The 26382-nt window shown below is 27.5% G+C and overlaps 1 protein-coding gene across 2 annotated transcripts in view; it reads left to right on the plus strand.

The window, feature by feature from the left end:
* LOC145182702 (RNA helicase aquarius-like) overlaps nucleotides 1-26382 on the plus strand; it is a 30534-nt gene that overhangs the window by 3767 nt on the left and 385 nt on the right. For both annotated transcript variants that reach the window (XM_090083704.1, XM_090083703.1), the window contains 39 exons: nucleotides 77-177; nucleotides 1241-1314; nucleotides 1427-1494; nucleotides 1571-1684; nucleotides 2282-2502; nucleotides 3601-3706; nucleotides 3797-3868; nucleotides 7268-7316; nucleotides 7439-7531; nucleotides 8561-8609; nucleotides 8895-8946; nucleotides 9025-9051; nucleotides 9149-9248; nucleotides 9322-9419; nucleotides 9886-9958; nucleotides 10055-10161; nucleotides 11322-11381; nucleotides 11760-11869; nucleotides 16026-16116; nucleotides 16242-16273; nucleotides 16353-16481; nucleotides 16771-16840; nucleotides 17034-17144; nucleotides 17332-17441; nucleotides 17581-17647; nucleotides 18482-18550; nucleotides 18908-18952; nucleotides 19042-19107; nucleotides 19285-19332; nucleotides 19561-19633; nucleotides 19759-19865; nucleotides 20395-20466; nucleotides 20543-20602; nucleotides 20710-20837; nucleotides 20923-21094; nucleotides 21208-21378; nucleotides 25252-25449; nucleotides 25595-25657; nucleotides 25738-25851. In XM_090083704.1, coding sequence (XP_089939830.1) covers nucleotides 77-177; nucleotides 1241-1314; nucleotides 1427-1494; nucleotides 1571-1684; nucleotides 2282-2502; nucleotides 3601-3706; nucleotides 3797-3868; nucleotides 7268-7316; nucleotides 7439-7531; nucleotides 8561-8609; nucleotides 8895-8946; nucleotides 9025-9051; nucleotides 9149-9248; nucleotides 9322-9419; nucleotides 9886-9958; nucleotides 10055-10161; nucleotides 11322-11381; nucleotides 11760-11869; nucleotides 16026-16116; nucleotides 16242-16273; nucleotides 16353-16481; nucleotides 16771-16840; nucleotides 17034-17144; nucleotides 17332-17441; nucleotides 17581-17647; nucleotides 18482-18550; nucleotides 18908-18952; nucleotides 19042-19107; nucleotides 19285-19332; nucleotides 19561-19633; nucleotides 19759-19865; nucleotides 20395-20466; nucleotides 20543-20602; nucleotides 20710-20837; nucleotides 20923-21094; nucleotides 21208-21378; nucleotides 25252-25449; nucleotides 25595-25657; nucleotides 25738-25851 — 3570 coding nt within the window. The remainder of the gene's footprint in view (nucleotides 1-76; nucleotides 178-1240; nucleotides 1315-1426; nucleotides 1495-1570; nucleotides 1685-2281; nucleotides 2503-3600; nucleotides 3707-3796; nucleotides 3869-7267; nucleotides 7317-7438; nucleotides 7532-8560; nucleotides 8610-8894; nucleotides 8947-9024; nucleotides 9052-9148; nucleotides 9249-9321; nucleotides 9420-9885; nucleotides 9959-10054; nucleotides 10162-11321; nucleotides 11382-11759; nucleotides 11870-16025; nucleotides 16117-16241; nucleotides 16274-16352; nucleotides 16482-16770; nucleotides 16841-17033; nucleotides 17145-17331; nucleotides 17442-17580; nucleotides 17648-18481; nucleotides 18551-18907; nucleotides 18953-19041; nucleotides 19108-19284; nucleotides 19333-19560; nucleotides 19634-19758; nucleotides 19866-20394; nucleotides 20467-20542; nucleotides 20603-20709; nucleotides 20838-20922; nucleotides 21095-21207; nucleotides 21379-25251; nucleotides 25450-25594; nucleotides 25658-25737; nucleotides 25852-26382) is intronic.

Raw genomic sequence — 26382 nt, forward strand, 5'->3', positions numbered from 1 at the left:
GAACATAAAAAAATTAAGGTTTTTAATCATGTTTCGAATACTCGATGATTCTTTTAAACTCTTTTTTTTTTTTTAGGGAAGACTTGAGCAAGAATTAAAATCTGTACCACAATACCAAAAATATTGGAACATCATTAAAAGAAAAGATAGTAAAGCTAGTCCCGAAGTTCTTAAAAGGTAAATGAATGCTAATAGGTGAATACTTACTGGGTCCTTTTCATTTCAAAATTCTTGTAGAAAATTAAAAGAAAGGTCACTTAACTATTACTAAAGTAATAACACATCACTTAAAGCATAAAGATCTCTTCAATAGGTTTTAAAACTTTGAAACACTTCAAATGACAATTCACTTCAAACACTAAATCTGATGGTAGGAGGCAATCTATAATACTGAAGTAGATGCAGTTACATTAACTAACCTACAAAATGAGCATACGAGAACTGAAATTTTAAATGAACTTTGTTAGCTAATGTGGAGAGTTGTCTTAATTGGTGCTAGCATTTTTCTTTTAACAACCATGAAATTTAGTCTGATGTGAGTTACTGTATTTTAGTCATTAAAATGTTTTGACTTTTTGAAATTTGCTTTTTTAATTGCTAAAAAACTTAAGTAACAGAATTTCAAAATTTAAAACTGCTGGATGTTTACATGTACAACCTCATAAAACAAAATCTGTAAAATATTTTAACTTGTAGCAACACTGATATTAAAATGCAGTTTTTTTTATTTAACAACATTAGAGAAATGTAGGAAATAAGTTGGCTAAAATAAATTATTTGCTAAAAGTCTGATTATTTGTATGATTTTTGTAATTGCTTACAAAGTAGTTGTTAACAATTCATAATTTAAAACATGTAAAAATTAAAGCTATTTTAAATTTTTCAGCAACTTATCTTTAAACTGATCTTCAAAGATCAGTTAAATCTCAGTAAAAAGGCTTTCTTGATTTTGGCATATTTGTTAAAAATGCAATTGGTCTACTAAACAATTTAAAAAAATGCAAATTGATACAAACTAAATACAGTTAAAAATCAAAGCAAAGTGTACAAACTAAATACAATTAAAGATTTAAAATTCTGGAAATTATTTAAACATTAGGCATGATATATTTTGTATCAAAACATCACTCCAATTATTAGACATCAAGACAAACTGTGTATTTCAGAATTTGTTATTTGTGTGTGAGTAAAAAACTGTTTTTTAAAAGTTTTTGAAAATCTTTGTAACCTTCTCTTTTAGGCTTGAATTTGAACGAAGATTTCTTTCAGATCTTATCTCTGTGTTCTTTAAAGTTTTACAAAATATTCCGGGAGGTATGCATAAAGTTTTCTTAGAAATGTATAAATATAATATATATTCATGATTTTTACTTAAAGTAATAATTTGATGTTTTTCTTAATTTTTCTTAACAAACTTTTCAAATAGAAGGTGAAGTTGATGAAGATGCTGTAAGTTACTGTGAGAGGTTTATTGAGCTTATGATTGATTTGCAAGTAAGTAAGAATTTTCTTGATGATTTTCTCTTAGTTTTTGTAGAAAACTGTTTGAAAACATTTAAAACAATTATAGAGTCTATTGCCCACAAGACGATTTTTTAATGTTCTTATCGATAATCACCATGTGGTTGTTCGATGTCGATTATCAGCACTGGCCAAACACCCAAAAGGAAAGCTTTTTAATCAGGTAAACTTTTCTGAAATAGATTTTTATGTAAATGCAATGTGTTTTGCAAAAAAGTGACTTGATTTAGGTTTGTTGTTCAAAACTTAAGCTTAATATTTTCTACTTGTTGATGTTTCTTTAGATTCCTCCTAAATATTTGCATTTAAAAATGGTTGGTTATCTAAATTTACAGCAAACTGTTTTTTATAAGCAAGTTACCAATTTTTAAAATTACATTTGATTTTTAATTGCTTCAAAATAAAAAAAAAAGAAGCCTCACCAATCACCTAAAACATCAGCCTGTTGCAACAATAACTAAACTAACCCAACTGGTTATATTTTTTGAATTTAATGTTACATAATTCTACTGAAAATATATTAGTTAAACAAAATTTCATTAGCTATTAGTTTTATTGAAGTTTTTATTCTATACAACAAGATCAACAGCTTGTTTGAAATAAAAGTTGTCTGAAATAGTCATATAAGGCCCTGGCTAAAAAGGAATGTGAAGTATACATGTATAATGTAGTTATCTTAGATTGTTTATTTTTTCAAGAAGTTCAATTTTTAACAAATTATTTTTAATAATTTTAAAAAAAGTATTAAAATTGCCTTTAGCTTGTTGAAATGCTAAAGTTTTATTGTGGATTTGAGATAAATGACCACACAGGATCTGCCCTTACAGACCGTGAAATGTCTGATAAACATTATGAAAGCATCACATCATTGCAAAGAGCTGTTTTCAAGAATTACAAAAATGATGCTTTAGATTTCGTGATGGGAAATGTAGCCAGTGTTGACACTCGAGAAACTTTAAAAAAATGCTTTAAAAAATTAAGGTTAGAACATTACATATTATCTTTATTGTATAGATATTACAGCACATTACAGGGGAAAACACTTCAAAGTACTTTTGTAATTAACAATAATAATAATATAATAATCATAATAATAATGATAATAATAATAATAATAATAATAATAATAATAATAATAATAATAATAATAATAATAATAATAATAATAATAATAATAATAATAATAGTAATAATAATAATAATAATAATAATAATAATAATAATAATAATAATAATAATAATAATAATAATAATAATAATAATAATAATAATAATAATAATAATAATAATGATAATGATAATGATAATGATAATGATAATGATAATGATAATGATAATGATAATGATAATAATAATAATAATAATAATAATAATAATAATAATAATAGTATAAATAATAATAATAATAATAGTATAAATAATAATAATAATAATAATAATAATAATAATAATAATAATAATAATAATAATAATAATAATAATAATGATAATGATAATGATAATGATAATGATAATGATAATGATAATGATAATAATAATGATAATAATAATAATAATAATAATAATAGTATAAATAATAATAATAATAATAGTATAAATAATAATAATAATAATAATAATAATAATAATAATAATAATAATAATAATAATAATAATGATAATGATAATGATAATGATAATGATAATGATAATGATAATAATAATAATAATAATATATCAAAATATATTATTATTATTATTAATATCAAAAATAAATAATAATAATTACAATAAAAAATGATAATAATAATAACAATAAATAGAAAAGAAAACAATGATGCTAATAGCAATGGTTGCTATCTTTTAAAATTAATATTTTAAAATTACAGGTATTGCTCTACATTTTTGTAAATTAAATAAATAATCTAAGAAAATCTGCTCAAATTAAATCTGGTGATACTGCATAACTAGAAATACAGAGGCATTTTAAGTACTTAACTAATACAGATTAATAATCTTAGTATTTGCTTTATATTTGCTTAAAAATTTACTTTTAGTTGATATATATACACACACACAAATTATTTGTTATTTTTAAAGCACAAGAAAACTTCATGCTATAGCTGCTCATCTGAATCTCGTACCAAGTTTAAAAGAAATGTCTGATGATCAAAAGTTGGATAAAGAATTTTTACTTGAGTTATTAGTATGCTTACCTTTGTATATTTGAACTTTTTTACTTTGATAAAATTTTGTCTCTTTACAGAGCAATATTTTGATTACATGTTTTGTGTAGATTTCTAGACATGAAAGAAGACCATCTCAAATACAAACATTAAATCGAACACCTATGTTTCCTACTGAGCAGGTAAACATCTGTTTTAAAGCTTGTAATGTTTCTAATATTAAATATTATCAGAGTGTAAAATAATTAAAAATTGAACTCTGTTAGTATTTCAACTAAAAACAAGAAAATTTTTTTTTTGAGCAAATAGCAATTTAAGTTTTCTTATGCAAAAGTATTTTAACTTATCCAAGCTAAAATATTACTAATAAAATATTATGCTGATGAAATGTTACTAAATAAAGCTAAAATATTAAACAAATTTACAAATTACATAATGTATTACAACAGGGTCGGACTGGCTTGAAAAAATGGCTTGGGAAATTTTGTCATGGCAGCCTACTTCATTGCATGTTGCATATATTTAATATATATGTATATAAATATATGTATATAAATATATATATATATAAATATATATATATATATATAAATATATATATATAAATATATATATATAAATATAAATAAATATATATATATAAATATATATATATATATATATATATATATATGTATATATATATATATATATGTATATATATATATATATATATATATATATATATATATATATATATATATATATATATATATATATATATATATATATATATATATATATATATATATATATTTAAGCCACCCATGATAGCGACTATAATTAACGCCCTTATTTTTCTAAATTTACCTATATTGTATTAGTAAAGGACTTTTTATTTTTAAGTGCATTATTGTTTATTATTATTTAAAATATCAAAAAAAAAAAAGATTTAAACTTCCCAGCCTAAATATTGATAAAAATAAATATTTCTAAAACACTGCTGTAAGTTGGAGTCTAGAAATAGTATACACAATCGCTATTCAATATTGCATAGTATAGCAACTTTTTCATCGTTCGACTAATCGATGCCAAGACATCAATTATTGCATCGTTGTTAATTCTCTGAAGAAGGTCTTTTTCACAAGACATCAGCATGAATGACTGTAAACTTGACTGGCTCATCAAATTTCTTAATCTGTTCAAAATTTATTTCAATTTTGAAAATGACCTTTCACAAGCAACTTGTGATGAGGATAATGTCAGCACAAATTTGTAAGCCAGAAACAAATTTGAATAAGCAAGACTATGCAAGTTAAACTTCTGGAGGGCAAAGTAACAACGAACAATACATTTTTTGCAAGATTTGCATTTAATTCTGTGGCTGTCACTGTTTTCCACTTCTGGGATTGTAAAGACAGTTCAGATTCTTCAGATTTATATTGTTGCATGTTGTCTGAGACAGAGTCATATACTTCCGTGTCAAATATCAAATTGTATTCATCTCCAAGAGTTATTTCGAAACTTTCCCATTTCCTTGCAAAGTCCGATAATTCTGTTTGAAGCTGATCTTTTGTTACACTAGCATCAAACTTTCTGAGCAACCCAAATATCAACATTTTGGAATCGAAACTCTGACCACCCTTCAGAATTATCTAGCTCATCTAATTCAAAATGTTTGTAATTTCAATAAGGGTAATCATTTTTAGATCTATTAATATTGTATAATAAATCAAGTTCTATGTCATCGATAATATTTCCATCTTATGCTATAAAAAGAGCATCTCTCGTAACTCCCTTACATGTCATCTTTAAATTAAATGTAAAAATTGATGCAAATTTTCTTGTAAGATCGTTTTAATTGTTTATAGCACAGATATTTTTTGGAAATTTTTTTAACTTACAAATAAGTTATGAATAATCAATGACTTAAAACGTGCTTGTTGGAGTTTTTACATGCTAAACGTTTTTTAAACTTGCAGTGGTAGCACACTTGCTAACGCTTGTACTAGTGCCGCCTAAAGATAACGCGTGCATGCTTAAACTCACTGTTAATATACTGCAACTTTCGATCAGCTCAAGATGGCCGTCAAAATTTATATTATTAGCTGGCAGATGGCCTTTAATTAGGTGTAATTAGAGGCCAGAAAAAAAGTTATTATATTTTTAGTTAACTTTTAATTTACATTTTATTTGGAAAACAAAATGTAGCCTAACTAAAAATAGAATATAATTTTTTATGCCAACCAGCCCACCGGGAATCTCCCGGTATCCCAGCGGCCCAGTCCAAGCCTGTATTACAATATTAAATATAGTTAAAGTACATAATTTAAAGTATATTTTGCACTTAAAATTTTGTTTTAAAGATAAAAATAAGGCATTTCAAAAATGCCATTTTTCGGTGCAAAAAAAAAAAAAAAACACACAAAAATTTTATGTTATGTAATTTTCAAACTGAGAAATTTATACTTTCTTGAAAAATATTTGTCAACAGTTATTTTCTGAAAGTATTTTTGTTATAAAATTTAGGTTTTTTTTTTTAGAAGACATTTTTTAAAAAAAAATCACTTAAAATCTAAAAAAAAATTAACGAAATATGAAAAAAAATAAGAAAAATTTTGTTCAAAATATCATTTCATGTTTTGTTTGCATTTGTCTGCATAATGACACTAACACTAATAGCAATAAAAGTTGTGTTTTTGATTCCATTTGGTTTTTCTTTTTTTTTTGTTTGTTTGTCTTTTTCTTATTTATAAAACTAATTATTAAATAAATCATTGAGCTTTAATTATTTCAGAACAAATATAAAGAATATATATAACAGAAATTTCGAAAAACACCAGTAAAAAATAAAGGGTTTCAGTAAAAAATAAAGGGTTCTCTGTAAAACATAAGAAATTTAAGATTACCAAAAGCACTGTAAAAGATAAAGAGACTGTTCATCATCCAAAATGTGGATGATGAACAGTTTCTTTATCTTTAATAGTGCTTTTGGCATTCTTAAATCTTTTGGTAATCAAAATCCACTCTGATGTGCATGTATGAAACATTTTCTGCAATTAACTTACGGGGTGGTTGCTATAGAAATACATGCATCTGAACTTTTTAACAAGTGCATTATTAAAAGTTATCGAATAAGTGCAATTTATTTGTCAGCGTTTAAAATTTTAAAAATGCACTATACTAGATTTTGAAAAATTTCTTTAAGTTGTATTACAGTAGCTGCTAAGAAAACTTAAGTTTATTTACTAATAGATACTAATAGGATTCAGAGAGCCACAAAACAGTAAAAGTCTGTTTCATCATATATTCCAATTAATGACAGCATTTTACCCCTTTGGGAATTAGATGTTTTAAAATAGTTGCTTCATTCTTTCTGTTGCTCAATAAAACCTTAGATGAAACTGTCCTTCTTGTACCAACATTTTAACTAAATGCACTCAATAAAAAACTTTTCAATATAAAATCTACTTTTGTATTGTTGATTAGAAATATATTCTTGTTTCAATTTCCTAATATCAATTAGAAGTTTGCTTTTAATCCAATCTTAAGTGTTGTCCAGAAATACAATCTCTTTTAATTGAGAACATATTTTATTTAAGATTTTATGGGATCAGAATGTTGTTCCTACAGAGTTTTACTCAGGGGAAGGTAATTATATTTTAGAGTTTTAAAACTATGTTTTTAAAAACGCCTTTTAAAAAACTTTGAATTTTGTTTTAGTCAGAATTTTTGTAATCAGTTGGTTTAACAATTCTTAAATTTAATCATAGGATGCTTAGCGCTTCCAAAGCTAAACCTGCAATTCCTTACTTTGCATGACTATCTGCTTCGTAATCACAATCTATTTCAACTAGAATCCACATGTGAGTTTTGTAATTAATATCTTGAATGGTGTTTTCATCATAAACAAATTGAGTAGCATTTTTATTATAAAAACTTTAAGTGGCATTTTTTGTGGAGTTTTTAATGAAGTATAAATGTTAACAGGTTTAAATCAAAAACCTTAAATTACAGTTTTATTTGTAGAAATTCAACTGAAATATTTTGTTTCAAATGCTATAAATTATTTACTTTAAAAGAGATAGTTTGATCTTTTTTATATATTTCTTATATCTTTGTTTATTAAGATTTTCACACCAAAAGGAGTTTGTGAGTTTTATCCACTATGCCAGGTGGGGAAAACTTGCACACTACATAGTTTTTTGTTAGAATTACAAAAATTGGTTCTAAGCTGTAAAGAGCTGAAAAAGCTGTAAAAAGCTGAAAAGAGCGACTTTGAATTTATTTTGTTTTTAGATTTTTTTCAGTTGTTTTAAAGTTAAAAGCTGAACACTTGTTTTCATTCAAAAGCAAAAGAAACGGGCTAGTTTTTCTTGCAAAATGTGCTGTGCCATTTTTATATTAATTGGCTATAATATAAGTTATTCATAATTTTATTCAAATTGAAGTTGAGAATCATTGTAAACTTATGTGTTTAAAAAGTTATTTCTTATATCACTACCGATTTGAATCTCACTGCACAAAGTATGAATGATGCATAAAGTATGAATGATAAAATATTTTTCAAGTTTCCTTTTACACTAAAATATTGTTATAGTTACAAATTTATAAAATAAATAAAATCTTTAACAAAATATATTAAGTATGAACGTCTTTTTATATTAAGTGTAGATGAATGTTTTTTTATGTTCTTTTTAAATGTTTAAGATGGTATTTTAATCTGTTCTTACAAGTACTATTAGACTGCAGTAGTTGTAGTAGAATACTTTGAGTTGAACTTCTCAATGTAAATTGGCGTTGTCAACCTCAGAGTTTTTGTTCTTATAGTAGATTTTATGTGACTATTTTACATTTAAATTTAAAGAAGCATTTTCTTCCATGGCATCTTTTAGATGAAGTGCGTAGCGATATTGAAGATGCTATTAGCCGAATAAAACCATGGTATGGTTTTTTTTCTTTGTGGATTTTTTTAGTTAAGACCTTTATGTAACAATTTTTATTTTTCTTGATGGTAACTGGACGTCATTCCCTAAGTGTTTTTTATATTTATAATGTCTAGGAAGGTTTCTTTACTTTTCAACACATAATTTTAAAGATATGAAATTAAAGCTCATATTCACACATTCATATTGCTGTTAGTTTTTATTTAAAGTTTAGTAATTATTTTTTAACTTGTAGTAGTTTTAAGATATTTATATTTAAAATAGTTATACAAACATTTTCCAGGAAAAGTGAATATGGTGATACTTTGTTTCAAGGTTGGGCACGCATGGCACTTGTAAGTTGCAAATTTTTCAAATTTAAATTTGTTTATTTTCTCTAATGAAATATTTTGATTTATTTATTTCTTTTTAAGCCGATCAACAGTTTTTCAATAATAGAGGTAAGCTCTCATTATTTTTTGTTCTTAACTTTGAGTACTCTGAGAGGATGAAGGGGAATAAAGAAAGCTTTTTTTTACATTCTGAGCGCTTTGATAGGTTGGAAAACCAAAAGTAGGAGAAACCTGTCCTTCTAGAGTCTTGGCTGATGTAAAAATAACACTTAGTCAACGCCAGGTGCTGCGTGAAGAATGGGAAGGTATTTACAAAAGTGAAGTTGTTTTAAATCAACTTTGAAATCTTAAAATTTAATTTCAACTGTTTGTTTGCAGGTTTAAGAAAACACGATGTTGCGTTCCTAATATCTATAAAAGCTCAAAAAACAGTGTATAATCAGAGATATGACAAATCAACTCCATTTGCAGATCAGGTTAAATTTAATATGTAATTATAAAGTTTGCATGCATGCTCACAATTTGATTATTATACGTGCATACATACAGTCTTTAAAATATTTTAAACAGTTGAAGGAAGTTTGATTAAAGGTTATTTGGGTTTTTGACTTTTTTTTTTTTTTTTTGTAGTTATTAGTAGGAATTTCAATCTTAGATTATTTTTCTCAACAAAATCATTTGAAAATATCACTTTAGTTTATTGTTATCGTCTTTCTTAACTTGCTTGAGTTTTGTTTTTGCTCATAGTACTGTACCAATTACAAAATTTATTTATTTTTTGCGTATTAAAAAAAAAAGAAATTTTGTAAATCATTCGAAATAGTTTTTAAAAGCTATGCAATTTATTGTAAATATAAGCTATATCAATTTTAAATCACACAAACAAATATAGCGATTTACAAAATTATTTTTTAATGTTTTGATTATTTTCTGCTTTATTAGTTTGGGATTTCATATGTTCGGGGCTGTGAGATTGACGGCATGCTTGATGAAGAGGGAAAAGTGATTGAAGAAGGTTTTTAGTTGTTAATTAAATCATAAACTTCTGATTAATAAACTGTTTATAACTTTGAAACATTGATAAATACAAGAGTTTATGTTAAAATTACAGGTCCAGATCCAAAACCTGAACTAAAAGGGGATGATCGTACCTATAGAGTATGGCTAGATACAAACCAATATGAAGCTGACATGAGCAAAACCAATAGTGGCTCAGAGGTAGAAAGTTTTAGAATAAGTTGTTTTTAATTTTTTTTTTTAAACTGAAGATAAACAAATCAAAATTAGGGAAATATTTTTAGCAATGTTTTAAAAACATTAAAAGGGCTTCGAAGTACAAGTTCAAGACAATGTTAATAAGGTCAACAATGTTAAGCAAAATCATAAAGTTTTCCTTTATTTATAAGATATAATAAGTATGTTTATTCATTTTAGACACCTTGGTTGGTAGCTAATTTTTATATTTTAATGCGGTGTTGCACAAGAAGTTGTTACTAAGGTAACTAAGGTAACAATTCCTTGTGCAACACAGCATTAAAATATAAAAATTAGCTACCAAAAAAAAAGTTCATCGATAGGTTTTTTCTAGTATATATGGTAGATTTTAGTGAAAGAGTTGGTTGTAAAGATTCTTTTGTAAAATTTGTAGGTTAAGTAGAAAGTTTTGTTTGAGTTTTTAGGATCATTGAGTATGAACTTGTTTAAGATGTCATGATGAGGTTTTTTTGCGTCCGTCCTGCTTTCTAATGTGAGCATATTGTGGATTAGCCTCCAGGAACTGGAGCTTGTATGATCATATAACAAAAAACCTGCTTTCTTTTTGTTAGTACAGGTCTTAGTTGCACATTCTGTAGTAGCTTTCTGTTATTCCAATCTACCATCCAAGTATGGATGTTAGATTGAAATATCATCTTGTTAAGTATCTTCTCCTTGTTATATTTGCGTTGCCAGTAGGTGTCATAAGCGTTATACTTGTTCTAAGCTGGGTAATACTTGCACTGAGCCATAATTAGTGCATGCATGTTTTAGTGCATGTTTTTTAGAAAGTAAGTTTGTTAAGAATCTCTTAAGGTCTGCTCCTCAAAGTAATTCTCAAATGTTTGACCCAATGTTTGAACTGTTTAGCAGCTGAAGGTAAGATAAAGTGTCTTAGTGCTCTTGAGAAAAGAAAAATGTTTTCTATCCACTAAAATGTCTAAAATATAAACAGAAGTCTACAATAAGATTGTATGAAAATGTACAGCAAAAAATCTCAACACAGTTTTAAATAAATTCTTTATTTGTTATTATATTTATATATTATGTATTATATATATATATTGTTATTATATTTATATTTATATATTACTTTATTTGTTTTTTCTTTTACTGTTTTTAAGGATGTTTATGAGTCTTTCAATGTTATAATGAGGAGAAAACCAAAAGAGAACAATTTTAAAGTAAGTTTAGATGTTGTAATTTGCTTTTATCTCTTGCATTTGAAACATTTTTTGATTTCTTATTTTGTAGATGCTTTTGTTCAAGGGTTTCTTTTTTTGAAATCATATGTAAAATGGCTTTTTCAATCTTAGATATGTTTTCAAATATTTTTCATAATTATTTGAAAGAAACTGTATAAAGCTGTGAATATTCTGCAAAATATTCATTTTTCTTTAAAAACAAAAAGATCAAATAATTGTAGAGTATAGATGTTTTCTGTTTTTCAACGTTTGTTTCTTGTTTTCTTTAACAATACTTTGTTACAATTTATTTATCTATTTTTGACACTTGACATATTGCATTAAAGTTTTCCAAAATTTTTGAGACCAATATTTCAGGCTGTCTTAGAAACAATACGTGATTTGATGAACACCCAGTGTTTAGTCCCAGAATGGATACATGATATATTCCTTGGTTATGGAGATCCAGCATCTGCTAACTATAAAAGGTGCCAAAAATTTTTTGTTTTTATTTTTACACTATTTTCTTGTAAATATTTTGTATGTAAAGGTTTTTTTTAAAATATATTTAACACTCTTTAACAGGATAGGTGGTAACTTTCAATTGATTGGTTCCTAATCATTTTTGTATTTGTATATAGTTTATGAATTGATAATTATAGTATAACAGCAAGTAACTGACATGATGTTATTTCACTGTAAAAGTGAAGATAAAAGAAGTCATTGCAATATTTTAAGAAACTGATTTAATATTATTTGCTATTCTGCGAATTTAAAATTGAATTCTACAAAGTTTTAAAGTTAGTTTTCAATTAGTGCTGAAAACTTAAATAGAAAAAAAGAGTTTCAAAATATTACCAGCTATTAGGTTATGAGAGTTTTGTAATATTTTGCCTTTGACCTTTGAAAACACTGTTGCTTTTGAGCTGTTATACCCATTTATTAAATTTTCTTAGATTTTTTAAAAATTCTGTTCATCAATGTTGATATCAGTATTATGCCATTTTCTTTAACAATGGTATCAGTTGTAAAAGTAGAATTTTTTAGGAATAAAATGAGTTCATCATTGAAGGGCTTTTTTAGCGGATCGGTCATCATAGAATTTTTGTTTGTTTAAAGCAGCATCAAGAATATATTTTGTACAACCTCAAGAAAAATTATGGCTTTAGCATTTACTTCTTTGTACAGGGTGACCGGAAAGATCTGTCAGTACTTCACAATCAATTTATTTTTAATGCAATATACAAAAACTACTGAAATTACAGCAACAGATCAAGTAACATAAATAGTGTAAGTAAACCAAGAATTATTTTAATGGGTCTCCTTTTCGGTCCACTGTCAATGATAATTGATGATGTCATGATTGTATGGCAGCATGAATTGTTAACATAGGAAGTTTTTCCCATTCCCGGATCATCATTTGTTTCACAGAGGCCAAGTTGTGATGTTGTTTAGCATTGACCTTGGACTCCAAAATACCCCACATGCAAAAATCAAGTGGATTCAGGTTGGGAGAGGACGGAGGCCACTCATCCATCATAGGAAAAATTTCAAAAATGTTTCAAAAATATAGCACATGGTGCTGGCAACCAATAAGCACCATTTTGGAAAAAGCAGTCCTTTCTTAATGAACATTTAATTTCAGAAAAGCTACTACACCACCTTTTAGTTCCATGTTTTTACTGCAGTTGCATCACAAATGATCATTCTGATGACATATCAAAGTTTAGCAAACCACAGACCACAAACCCACAAATCAAAGTTCAGCAAACCACAGACCACAAACCACATGGAATATACTTTTAGCTTTGCCATTTGGTAATAACAAAACTTCCTAGTTTGATTTCTTTTTCACAGTTTTTTAGAATTACAACTTGTATATCTTTTCCATCAATTCTTTTACCATCAAAACGAAGAGCTTACAATTTTTCTTTTAGAGTGCTTTTTAAATTTTCTTTCATTATGTCTGCTTCTCTCATAACATTTTTGTAAATCCTATGGATTGAGTTGGAGTTACAACTTTAATACCTTGTTTCCATAACTGCTGGCACACCTTTTAATTTTGATGGTTGCTTAGATTTATTTATTTTTTAACAGTTAAACAGCAGCAAGCTTATTGCTTCATTTTTTTTTTTTATCTTTAATTTTGGACTGTAATTATCATCACTTTAAAAGTCTGAAGTTTTTTTTGATTTTTTCTGCTGGCATATTATCACTTTATCTTTTTAATTCATTCTATTCTCTAATTTTTTGTTTTTGATAGAGCACATCTAATATCTGCATTAATTTCAAGTCTATTTCTTTTATTGGTTTTTATAGATAACATGGCTGAAAACCCTACTTTGCAACAAAAAAAAAAAAAAGGGCTTTAAGTGCAATTGTTGAACACGATGGATGTGAATTCCTCATTTTCAACCAGAAGTTGTTTAATGGTGTTATTTTGAAGTGATCCTTAGCAGTGGTATCATTCTTTAACTCTATCAATTCTTCTTGTGCTTCCTCATTCACATTTTTCACATCATAGGAAAATGGTGATGTAATGACTTCACTGCTCAAAAGGTTCACATCTGGAAAATAGTTACCAAATTCATTAATCAAATTATCTAGGTGACAAAGTATTTCTATCTTTATAACTTCGGGAAGCATGTTATTTCCAATTACGCTATTTAAATTTTGAAACATTATCAAATTTCCATTATTAATTCTAGTCTTACACAGTTTGAGCTTTTCAATAATTGCCTTCAGTTTATCCAAGTGTGCAATAACATAAGGATTTTTGCCTTGCAATTTCAAATTTAACTTGTTAAAATGACCCACAATGTCCACAAGATAAGCAGTCGTTATTTCAAAATTGTCAAATTCAAAATATTCTACCAGTCCACTTTTCATTTGTCATAAAAATTCCTTCACCTCGTTTCTAAGCTTGAAAAATCTTTCCAAAAAATTTCCAGCAGAAAGCCATCGCACTGAAGTATAAAACAATATCATATTGTGTTCAGCATCAAAAGGTCAGAACAAAATTTTGTAAAAAGTCGAGTGTTAAGAGCAGAAGATTTTATATGATTCACTAATTTGACCAATTGATTAAATACAGTTTTCAAACTACCTGGCAATGTTTTGGTTGCCAAAGCCTGTCTATGAATAAAACAGTGTACACCAACTACATTTGGAGCAATCTCTTTTACCCTAGTCTGCAATCCAGAGTTACAACCCATCATGGCAGGAGCTCCATCAGTAGTAATTCCTAACAAATATTTCCATTGTAATTGATTGTCATTGAAAAACTGTTTCATAATTTCCATAATATCAGCTGCTTTTGTTGTTGTTTCAAGAAAAGAAGAGAATAAAAATTCTTCTTTGAATTTATTTTTGTGAATATACCTACAAAATACGATTAATTGTGCCATTGAACTTACATCTGTGGACTCATCCAACTGAATAGAAAAATATGGTGATTCTTTAATTTCATTAATAACATTTTCTTTAATATTTGATGAAATGTCAGTTAGCGTTCGTTTGACTGTAGCATTTGACAAAGATATCTTATCTATCTTCTTTACAGCTTCTTCTCCAAATAATAATCTAACAATTTGTTTTGTACATGGAAGTATAACTTCTTCAGCCAATGTGTGAGCTTTTTTCTTCTGTGCTATTATATATGAAACCTTATAAGATGCTTCTGCTATATTCTGTTGAGTTTGGTGAATAGTCCCAGTTTTATCCAACTTACATTTCTTCAGTGATTCAAATATTCTTTTGAAAAAAATCAGAATCTTTTGTTCGCAGATCAGGATGGCACTTATTCAAGTGAATAGCAAGCTTTGAGGGTTTCATAGAGTCATTTCCTAGTACTTTATAACAAATAACACACTGTGGGCAGCAAATGGTTTCTTTTAGCATGTAGGTAAAACCATATTTCGTATATTCATCTGAATATGACCTTTTTTTACTTTTAGACATCTAAAGAATTTTAAAAAAATACAAAATAATGTAATATATTAACTCGAGATTTGTATAACTCATTTGAGAGTAGTATATTCTCGACAATTCAAAGAAAATAATACAAATTACTTTCTTTCAAACCAATTAGTTTGGAAAAATATTTTTACCATAAGATAAGATAATTTTATATAGCATTTAAAATTTACGGATGTAAGAATAATATAAAGTATTTATTGTTTCATAGTGGTCCGCAAGACGGTTAACGTCAAATTGGCTTACACAGATTTTGTGCAACATATGTTGTCTAGCATGAATTACATTTTGAATTTCAAGATTTATTTGTTTCTTTTAAACAGAGAAAAATATCAAAATTAAAATTCAATAACTCAAATTTATTTTGAATTTACGTTTACCTTGTGGTCCGTTTCAAAAGTTCACATGAACCCCCAGGGGTCCATGGACCACCGGTTGGGAACCACTGATTTAGAAAGAATAAAAAAAGAGGAAAAAACATTGCTCTTTTACTGATACCTAGTCTAGAAGGTCTATAAAATCTCTAAACTATTTAAAAAGTTAAAGAAATTGTAAAAAACACTTTATACCTTTAATTTAAAACTAGTCTTTAACTGGTTTTAAACTGGTTTTAGGTTTTTTTTTTAAGACGTATCTTAATTAAAATAATTTTGTTTTTTTCTTCAATAGAGTTGACCAGCAAATACCAACATTGGACTTTGTTGATACATTTTTGAATATTGATCATTTAAAAACCTCATTTCCTGATTTTAACATCAAGGTATGTTTTAAATATTGGTTAAGGTTATATAAATATAAAAAAAGTCTGATAAATTTATTAGTTTAAATGTGTTGCTTAAGTAAAAAAAACTTCAAAAGCATATAAACAATCAAACGCTATTTTAGTGCGAGGCAACAGAACCAGTGCCACCTTTTAAGTAAGTTGCTTTACATTCTTTTAATGGTGTTTTTTTTTTAAAAGTATTTATTGAAAAAGTTCATTGCTCTTTTTCTTAGAGTCACTTTTCCAGTTGAAAAAGATTCTCGAAAGCGAAAAGCTGATGACCAATGTGAAAAAAAGGAACTAGTTGTTGTCCCTTATCAGATTCCTAACAGAGGACCTTATCCTTACAATAAACCAAAAATGCAAGTTTTTGTTTATCTTTATCTACTTACAAAATTATACACCAGTTCTGATGCAATACACCTACAATTTCAAAACACTTTATTTAACTAGAGGCATCTTTATTATTGAGTTTATTATTAATAACTTAATCTGGAACTTAATGTTGCTACTTAATGTTAGTTTAATACTTATTTTACCCAGTAATAATATTAGCATGCTATATAAATGTGCTTGTTACATAGCATTATATTTGCACAATATTTTTTAATTTATATATTGAATCAACAAATGAATAATTGTTATTCATAGGAATACTGTACCATTCACACCAACACAGGTAGAAGCAATCAGGTCAGGAATGCAGCCAGGGCTTACAATGGTATGGTAACTCATTTTGCAGTTGTAGTTTATATCTCTTTTCAACACTTTTACATAAATTAGCCCTTTAAATCATTTTATCTCATAGTCTTCTAGTTGTAGTCTATTGTTTTCATTGAGAAGTTTCGTTTGCAACTACAGATCTTTTTTTTTTGCTTCTATTTTCCAGTTTTGTGATATTTTCACAATTATAGGTTGTAGGTCCTCCTGGTACTGGAAAAACTGATGTTGCTGTACAAATCATCTCTAATATATATCATAATTTTCCAGATCAAAGAACGCTCATTGTTACGCATTCAAATCAGGTTTTTTTTATTGATGTTTTGTTTCATTTTTTCTTCTCACTTTGTTTCTTTTAACACAAAAAAACATGCATAAAATGAAGTTTCTCTAAAAATAAGTTGTATTTCCTAAATAAAGCCTCAATCTAAATTTTAATAATAAGAGGTTTTTTAAATTGTAATTTTTGCTAGAAATTTCATTGTGCTTTAGGCTTTAAATCAACTGTTTGAAAAAATTATGGCTTTGGACATTGACGAGAGGCATTTGTTACGTTTGGGTCATGCTGCAGAGTCTTTAGAGACTGACAAAGACTTTAGCAGGTTGATTTCTATCTCCTTTTTTTTTTTTTTTTTTTTTTTTACTTCTATGCTACAAAATTTCATGGGATGGTTATCAATCAACAAGAGTTGGTTGTGCTTGTTTGAGATAATAGTATAACTATTGCCGTTCTTGCTACAGATATGGTCGTGTAAACTTTGTACTTGCAAGAAGGTTGCATTTGCTTGAAGAAGTCCAACGACTTCAGGTAAGATTTTCTTGTTCTTTTCTGAAATTAATTATAATTTTAGTTAATAAGTCTTGAACTGCTCATTTTTGCATTGGATAGTTTACTGAGTGATTAACATTACTACACAAAAAATGTATGCGAATTAATAAAATTTTCAAAATATTTCAAGAAATGAAGAACTTATTATGTAAAAATTTTAGGTTTTACAATGTTGATAAGTTGCTACCAAACTAAAAAATCAATGTAGTTTTTGAGCTACATAAAACTGCTGCTTAAATTGCATTTATATATTGCAGTGTATTACATACATTCGTTTTGATCAAACATCAAGTGATGCTTATTGAAATAATATTATTAATTACCCATCTGTCTGAAAACACATTATTATTTTGTTTTGCAATCAATAATAGTTGCTGTTTTTCTTCTTTGGTATGTGAAGTTTTTTGTATTTTTTCATCATGGCTCATCCACTGCTGTCATTCTGCTGTCAATATCACAAATTGTGATATTTTCAAATTTTTTTAAATGCATCAATTCTCATTACAAGTATTATCTTAGTGGTTTTCCAATGCTGTTATGTAGATGCAGTTCCTAGCATTATGAATGCTTCAAATACTATTAATGTGCTGCACTGGTTTACATGTTACCAGTAATAAGTTAAGGCAATAAAACAGTTTGCCTTTATGACCAGTTTTGTATCTGGGGTTAGATAATTGAAGCATTAATTTCAAAGTTTGGTAGCAGTCCCAAGCTGAAATTTTTACAGAAGTTTTCTTTGTGTATTGGAACTTTACAAAGAAGTGATCTATATCAAAATTTAGCACTTTTCTAAAAAAACTTGAAACATTACAGGAGAGCTTGAGTGTTCCTGGTGACGTTGGATATACCTGTGAAACAGCTGGACATTTTTACTTGTACCAGGTGAAATATTTTTTGTTTAAAACATATAAAATATTATAAAATAGTTTTGTCTTCACTTGTGATAATTGTTGGATATGATTTTTATTTGATTATTTAATAAATAAAAATAGATTAAGAAAAAAAAATTTAAGTATGTGATAATATATACCAGTCTTTTGAAACTAGGATAAGAAAAATAGATAAAAGTATATTTAGTGCTTTTAAAACTTTATTCGAACCAAAAGAACTTTAACATTGCTATCAGATATTTTTCACATTAAAAAAATGCAAAAAACTATATGGTTTATTATCATAATATTGTTTTCTTTTAATTATAACGTTGAATAATTATGTCAACATGTTTAGTTGTTCGTTTAGATTGTATCACGCTGGGAAAAATACAATAGTCAGTTAAAGCATAAGGTATGACACTTAATTTTTAGCATATTACTTATATCTTGTTTTTCCACTGTTTTTTCATGTTTGGATTTACAGGCTATCTTTTCTTTAAGAGTAATGATTGTGAAGCAGTTGCGGAGTTGTTTCCTTTTAAAGTTTATTTCTTAAATGCGCCACAAGTAAGTTGTTTTTTGTTTTTTTTTTTGTTTGTTTTTTTTTTTGTTTGTTTTTTTTTTTGTTTTTTTGTTGTTTTTTTTGGGGGGGGAGGGGTTTTTTTTTTTATTATTTTTGCTTTATTAATTATTTTTTTGTTTTTTTTTAAACACGTCTTTGATTAGTGTTTGATATTTTTACAGCCTTTGTTCAAACGACACTCTTATGAAGAAGATTGGATTATAGCTGAGGTTAGTTTTTTTTTCTGTTAAGTGTGATGAAACAGGATAAAAATTCAACACTACCATGAAAAACTGAATTTCCTATAAAAAGTTGTTTGTTTATATTTTTGTTGTTTATAAAAATTTGTTTATTTATCCAATAATTAAAAACTTCGTTTATTTTTATCTTAGTTTAATCTTTAACATTGAGTTGCAGAATTTTGTAGTGAACGGTTCTTGATTTTCATTTTTCTTCAGGGTTGCTACAGACACATCCAAAAAATATTCACTGAGCTGGAAGAGTTCAGGGCTTTTGAACTTCTAAGAAGTGGTAAAAAAAAAATATGCAAAATATGTCATTAAGTAATAAAAAAAATTATATTATTCAAAAGATTTTAAATGAAGAAAATATTTTAAATTGAAAATTTTATTGACGAGTTGCAAATTTCTCTTTAGGGCGAGATCGTTCAAAATATCTACTAATAAAAACTGCGAAGATCATAGCGATGACTTGCACCCATGCTGCTTTGCGAAGAAGAGATCTTGTGGAATTAAATTTCAAGGTTTATAACTGATACCTTGCAGCATTAAAAACTTAAAATGACGAGTTTTAATCGTGAATTAAAACCCGCGTTCTGAATTTCGACGCTGCGTTTTTTTCCAGACGCTAAAAGAATTTATTTTAAATGAGTTTTTTTTGGCAGGTTCATTTACTTGAAGATTTAGAATTATATTTTTTGATGGTCAACTTTTCAATGACCTTGCAACTGACATCATAAAAAAAATCATGTTAAAGAAACTAAATCACTAAAATTTTTTTTTTTGTTTTTTTTTTTTCCCTCCACGATTTTCAACCGAAAAAATGTATTCGAATTTCGACAAATTACTAGCTAGCGGTCCTTGCTCTATTTTGTTTATGTATGAGTTTCACAGCGCACTACTTTTACAATTTTAGTAAAAGAAATTTACTTGGTGTAAACTTTACAAGTTTCATTTCTTCTTTTCCTAATTTTTATAAAAATTATATTGATGTATTCTTTAATGATAAACTACGAAGATCATTTTAGTTGAATTGCTTAATTTGGTTTTTAGTATGACAACGTTCTGATGGAAGAAGCTGCCCAAATCCTTGAAATAGAAACTTTTATTCCACTGATGTTGCAGGTAAGTTTTTGCTCTATTCTTCCAAATTTGATGTTGCTTTGGAACCTTCTTCTTAAAGTTATTTATTTTTGCGTAGAATCCCCAGGATGGGCACAATCGTTTAAAAAGAGTCATATTAATTGGTGATCATCATCAGGTCCATTTTCTTTTTTTTTTGTCATAAAATATTTTTCAGATTAATAATAACTTGAGTTTCCTTTTATTGAATTATGAATATAAAAAGAATAATAATAATTTTTATAGCTTCCTCCAGTCATTAAAAATATGGCTTTCCAAAAGTTTTCAAATATGGAACAATCTCTGTTTACAAGATTTGTGAGACTAGGTGTTCCTTATGTTCAGTTAGATGCACAAGGGAGGGCCCGACCAAGGTAATGCAGCTGTAAAGATTATTTTTGTATCAAAACAACATTTGAAAATTCTTTTCATTTAAAAAACATTGTTTTACATTTACAGCCTATGTCAGTTGTACAGTTGGCGATACGATAAACTGGGTGACTTGCAACACGTTGTCAGTTGGACAAAGTTTAAGCACGGAAACCCGGGAATGTTCTTCGACTACCAGTTAATCGACGTTCAGGACTTTAACGGTGTCGGCGAATCAGAACCCAACCCTTACTTTTATCAGGTACTTAACTTTTATAAATTGCATTCAAATATTTTGTTTTGCTTATGGGTAATTCAATTTATTTCTCTAAGCAAGCTGTGACAAATGCTGTAAATAAAACTGCTTTATGCTAGAATCTTGCAGAAGCTGAATACTGTGTTGCATTATTCATGTATATGCGTTTGCTTGGTTACCCCGCCTCGTCAATATCAATATTAACTACTTACAACGGACAAAAGCATCTTATTCGTGACGTCATCGACAAAAGATGTGCTGATAATCCGCTAATTGGGAAACCTTTAAAGGTATTCATTGTTTTTTAAATTATAAAGTAGTCGAAGTCTATTTAAACATGCACGCGCGCACATTTAGGACTTTGATAACTCAAACTTATTATTGATAAATCAAACTTGAGTATTTGGCAGGGCTTCCTTTAGCTTCGATAATAGCTTCAAAACGTCTTTGCATTAATTCTATCAAGTTTTCGCACATGCTGCTGTTAAGTTCTTCTTTAAGTTCTTCTTTCTTTCTGATTGACCGATCTTCAATATTTCTGTTCAAAACGGCTCACTACCACTCTATGGGGCTTAAGTCTGGACTCTGTGCAGGCCATTAAAGTACTTCTACATTATTATCACTGAATCATTTTGTAGTTTCTTTTACAGTGTGCTTTGGATCATTGTTTTGTTGAAATGTATAATTATTGCCCCGTCGCAATTTTCGAGATGAAGGCTTGAGATTCCTTTTGAGAATCTTCCTATATTAAGATTCTCAAAAGGAATCTCAAGCCTTCCTATACTAAGATATTACATACTTTTTTAGCCACGTTATATGATTTAATATTGATTTTAGATTCATCGCTCCATAAATTTTTTTCCAAAGGTTTACACCCAGGTTCTGTATTTTTTTGCAAGTCGAATCGACGTTTTATATGGTGTTTTGTTAGATAGGGCTTCTTAAATACGTTTCAAAGGAAATCAGCTTCCCTCAATCTCTTACAAACTGTTTCGGGAGTGATGCCGTGCTTATTCTTCACCTTTTTCGCTAACGTTTTTGTAGACTGAAATCGATAGTGTGCAATTGGGAATTCCGGTCTCTTTCTCAACCTCACGATACGTTTTACCTTGCTTTGCTAGATCCACAACTAAATTGTGCTAAAGTCCAGTATCTGTCTCCCTTTGCCATTATTCTAAATGAGGAAAAATTATTAACTTCTACTTCATTTTATATATTTTTAAAATTTACAGTGTGAAAACTTTAAGAAACTTTGAGATAGCCGCCTTTGGCAACTCAACAGGCTCCAACGCGTTTTGGCATTAATTTGATAAATTCCATAGAGTTCTTTCGAAATTTCAGACCAAATTCTCTCCAACTCTTTTTTAACATGCTTTATGGACGCTTTCTTTATTGGTATCATTTTGGCATCCATAAATGTTATCGATTGGGTTCAGATCTAAAGACCTAGCGCACCATACAAGGTCATAATTTGCTACTCTTTGAACAGGCCTGGGACTAATAACGCCATATGAGCGGTAGCTCCGTCCTGCTGAATTTCCATGCTTGACTTTCATCATGAAATAGTTTAGCAGATGGTAAAAGCTTATTTTCAAGGGTGTCTTTGTAGGTAATTAGGTTATTTCGACCCGTATACACTTTGCAGCATCCAGTGCATTTGTGGGAATAGCAACCCCACATACCGACTGAGCATCCTCCGCATTGTAAGTTTGTTATAACGAATCGGTCCACGTATCATTTTGAATTCTAAATTTTTACCATAACTCTTGAGTTTTGATTGAAGACTTCAAGATTCGATTGGTTGCTAAAGATGGTTTTGCTCCAATCTTCTTTGGTCCAGTGAAGTCTTTTTCGACACCATTTTCGCATTTGGAACCTATCCGTGATTTGAGCAATGGCTTTCTATCTGCTTTATATGAACCGATTCTTTTTTTTTTTTTTTTTATCTAAAATCCTTCTTATTATTTCCCCACAAATTTCAACACTTTTAAAGAAGCTGTTAAACTCTCTTGCAAGTTTAATGTTACTAATTGTAAGATTTTTCCTTACCTTTCGAAAGAGGTAGCTTGCATCTCGGTCTGTTGTCTTAGGCGGCCTGCCGGTCCTTGGTAACTCTTTAGCACTATTGGTCGTCTTGTAATTTTTCTTTGTAGTTCAAACACATTTCTCTGAAACATTGAGTTCCGTTTACAAGCTTTCATCATACCAATGACTTGCCTTCAAACCGTCTCGAATATGCTTTTTCTGGCCATTATTTTTGCGAAAATTACCAACTTATTACCAACTGAAATAACTTTGAACGTAAATTACGAATTTGGAAATTTTTTTGGATTTAGGTCCTATTTATAGTAAAGTTTAGCAGATTAAATTTTCACAAATCAGTCTTCAGTAGACTTACCTGAATTTTTTATTTTCTGCTTCCGTCTATAAATATATGCATAATCGTTTGGTCTCATACTAGTTAACATTTATGTTAAAATCCAATTATTTTTCGTACAACAAAGAATAAAAAAATAAAAGTAAATTATGTTGATAGGTGATAAAGAAAACTCCATTAGGTTTAAATTTACTAATTTATTTTCTTCCATTTTTGTTTAAATTTTAAAAAAAAAACATGTCTTTATAAAATTTATAATGCGTCTATAATGGAGACTTTTCGAAAGTAATTGATGTAAATTTTATTTCTTTTATGGTTGGGAAATATTAATAATAATATAATAATAATAATAATAATAATAATAATAATAATAATAATAATAATAATAATAATAATAATAATAATAATAATAATAATAATAATATAATAATAGTAATAATAATAATAATAATAATAATAGTAATAATAATAATAGTAATAATAATAGTAATAATAATAGTAATAATAATAATGTTAATAATAATCATGTTAATAATAATAATCATGTTAATAATAATAATCGTGTTAATAATAATAATCGTGTTAATAATAATAATAATAATCCTCGTATTTAAGTTAAATTTCTTGTAATTATGTGCACAACTGTATATACAAAATTTTTTAATTTTTTATTTTTTGATCGCTTTTATTGTAATGTAAAAAAAAATTATGGGATAAATTTTAGTAAAAATTTGTGTGTGTATATGTATGTATGATCGTTTGTTGTCCTGGATGGTTTCTCATCCAAACATCTGCTGCAACATATCACATTTTGAAAGGAGGTATGTGGGGGCAAAAAAATAGAAACATTTTTTTCTACAGAATTTTATTACGAGGAGATTATTATTTGAGCAATCATCCATTATTGTCAAAACACGGTCGTTATTCGTTATTTTACAAGTTTTAACAAAAATGACTCAAAAACTGAAAAGTCTTCTTGCATTCAACCAGATTTCCAGATCCACTGCTACTCAGAGTCTGTTTCGTACATAATGAAGCATACAGTTTTTCCCCTTGGTAACTATGGAAACCCTCCATAATCAAAGCTCATTTATACTATTAGAGAATAAAATAAATAAAAAAAGAAAAATGAGAGCTTTTTTTACCTAAATGGACCCTAGGTCTACAAGTGCCTCACCGTACTCGTAAGCGATTAAAATCATACAGAATATGCTTACACCTTAGTGAGTTTTAATCAAAATAATTCGTATCAACTCCCTGATTTTTGAGCGACTTTTGCATGGTATTTATGATATTCACTTAACGTTTTCTGCGATATTTTTATGGACCATACGGATATATACAAGAAGATCTTTCAATTTTTTGTGTTCTTTTTGAATAAAGTAATGAAAACGAACACTTTATTACGATCGTTACCACGTGATTCCTTACCGTGTTATTCTTTACCATTTAAAGTTCACACGTCAAAAAAATTCTATGCCGTTCCTTCGGCGTATTTTCGTGTGTATTTTCAACAGGATACTTTTCACACGACTAGGAATATCGTGAAAATTTCTGATCGAAAAGATTTATTTTACGCGTTTCTTTAAAAACTGAATACTACATGATCCCTTCTGTACATTTCCGTCGCCCCATTTCACACTGATATTGTTGGATTTTGTTACTGATTTGATGAAATTGTTTAGTTTAAATGCACGAAAATAATGAAATTTGAAAATGGCTTTTTTTTCCATGAAGGTGAATGATCAATGATTTGAAATTGCAAAAATTTTGGTCGTTTTTTCAGGTGACAACAGTTGACAGGTACCAAGGTCAGCAGAACGACTACATAATACTATCACTTGTTCGTACGAAGTCTGTTGGACATCTACGCGACGTTCGTCGATTAATTGTGGCAATGTCGCGTGCACGTTTGGGATTATATGTATTTGCTCGTATTAGTCTTTTTCAAAACTGTTTTGAACTACGACCAGCTTTTAGCCAGGTAAACATTTGATTTGCCTACCACCACCCCACCCACCCCCACACCTTCCCACCCCCACACCTTTTTTTTTTTTTTAAATTTATTTAGTTACTTTAAACAATCGATAAAATAATGTGTGAAAAAATGATTGTTTATATTTTTGTAGCTGATGTCGCGACCGATGCAGCTTTTCCTTGCACCCTGGGAAAGCTACCCAACAAAAAGACTGGTGATTAGACGACTTTATTATTTTAATAACTTCGTTATTTTCTATTCAATTCTATTTTATAGATTTAACATTATTTGTAGAACTCAATTCAACCTGATGGTGAACCTCTGATCATTTGTGATATGCCACACCTTGCCCAATTTGTATACGACTTTTACTCTGAAAAGATTAAGACAATTTCACAAGAAGTGAAAGTACGCCCTTATTTTATAATATTCTTGCATTTATGTAAATCTTTTTTCTTTTATGGTTGGGAAATATTAATAGTAATAATGATAATAATAATAATAACAATAATAATAATAATAATAATAATAATAATAATAATAATAATAATAATAATAATAATAATAATAATAATAATAATAGTAATAAAAATAATAATAATAATAATAATAATAATAATAATAATAATAATAATAATAATAATAATAATAACAATAATAATAATAGTAATAATAATAATAATAGTAATATTAATAATAATAATAAAAATAATAATAATAATAATAATAATAATAATTGTAATAATAATTGTAATAATAATTTTAATAATAGTTGTAATAATAATAGTAATAATAATAGTAATAATAATAATAATAGTAATAATAATAATAATGATAATAATAATGATAATAATAATAATAATAATAATAATAATAATAATAATAATAATAATAATAATAATAATAATAATAATAATTGTAATAGTAATAGTAATTGTA

This window comes from Hydra viridissima, unplaced genomic scaffold, assembly GCF_058129835.1.
Source record: "Hydra viridissima isolate aposymbiotic clone 2 unplaced genomic scaffold, HvirCarnegie_v1 scaffold_4, whole genome shotgun sequence".
NCBI lineage: Eukaryota > Metazoa > Cnidaria > Hydrozoa > Anthoathecata > Hydridae > Hydra > Hydra viridissima.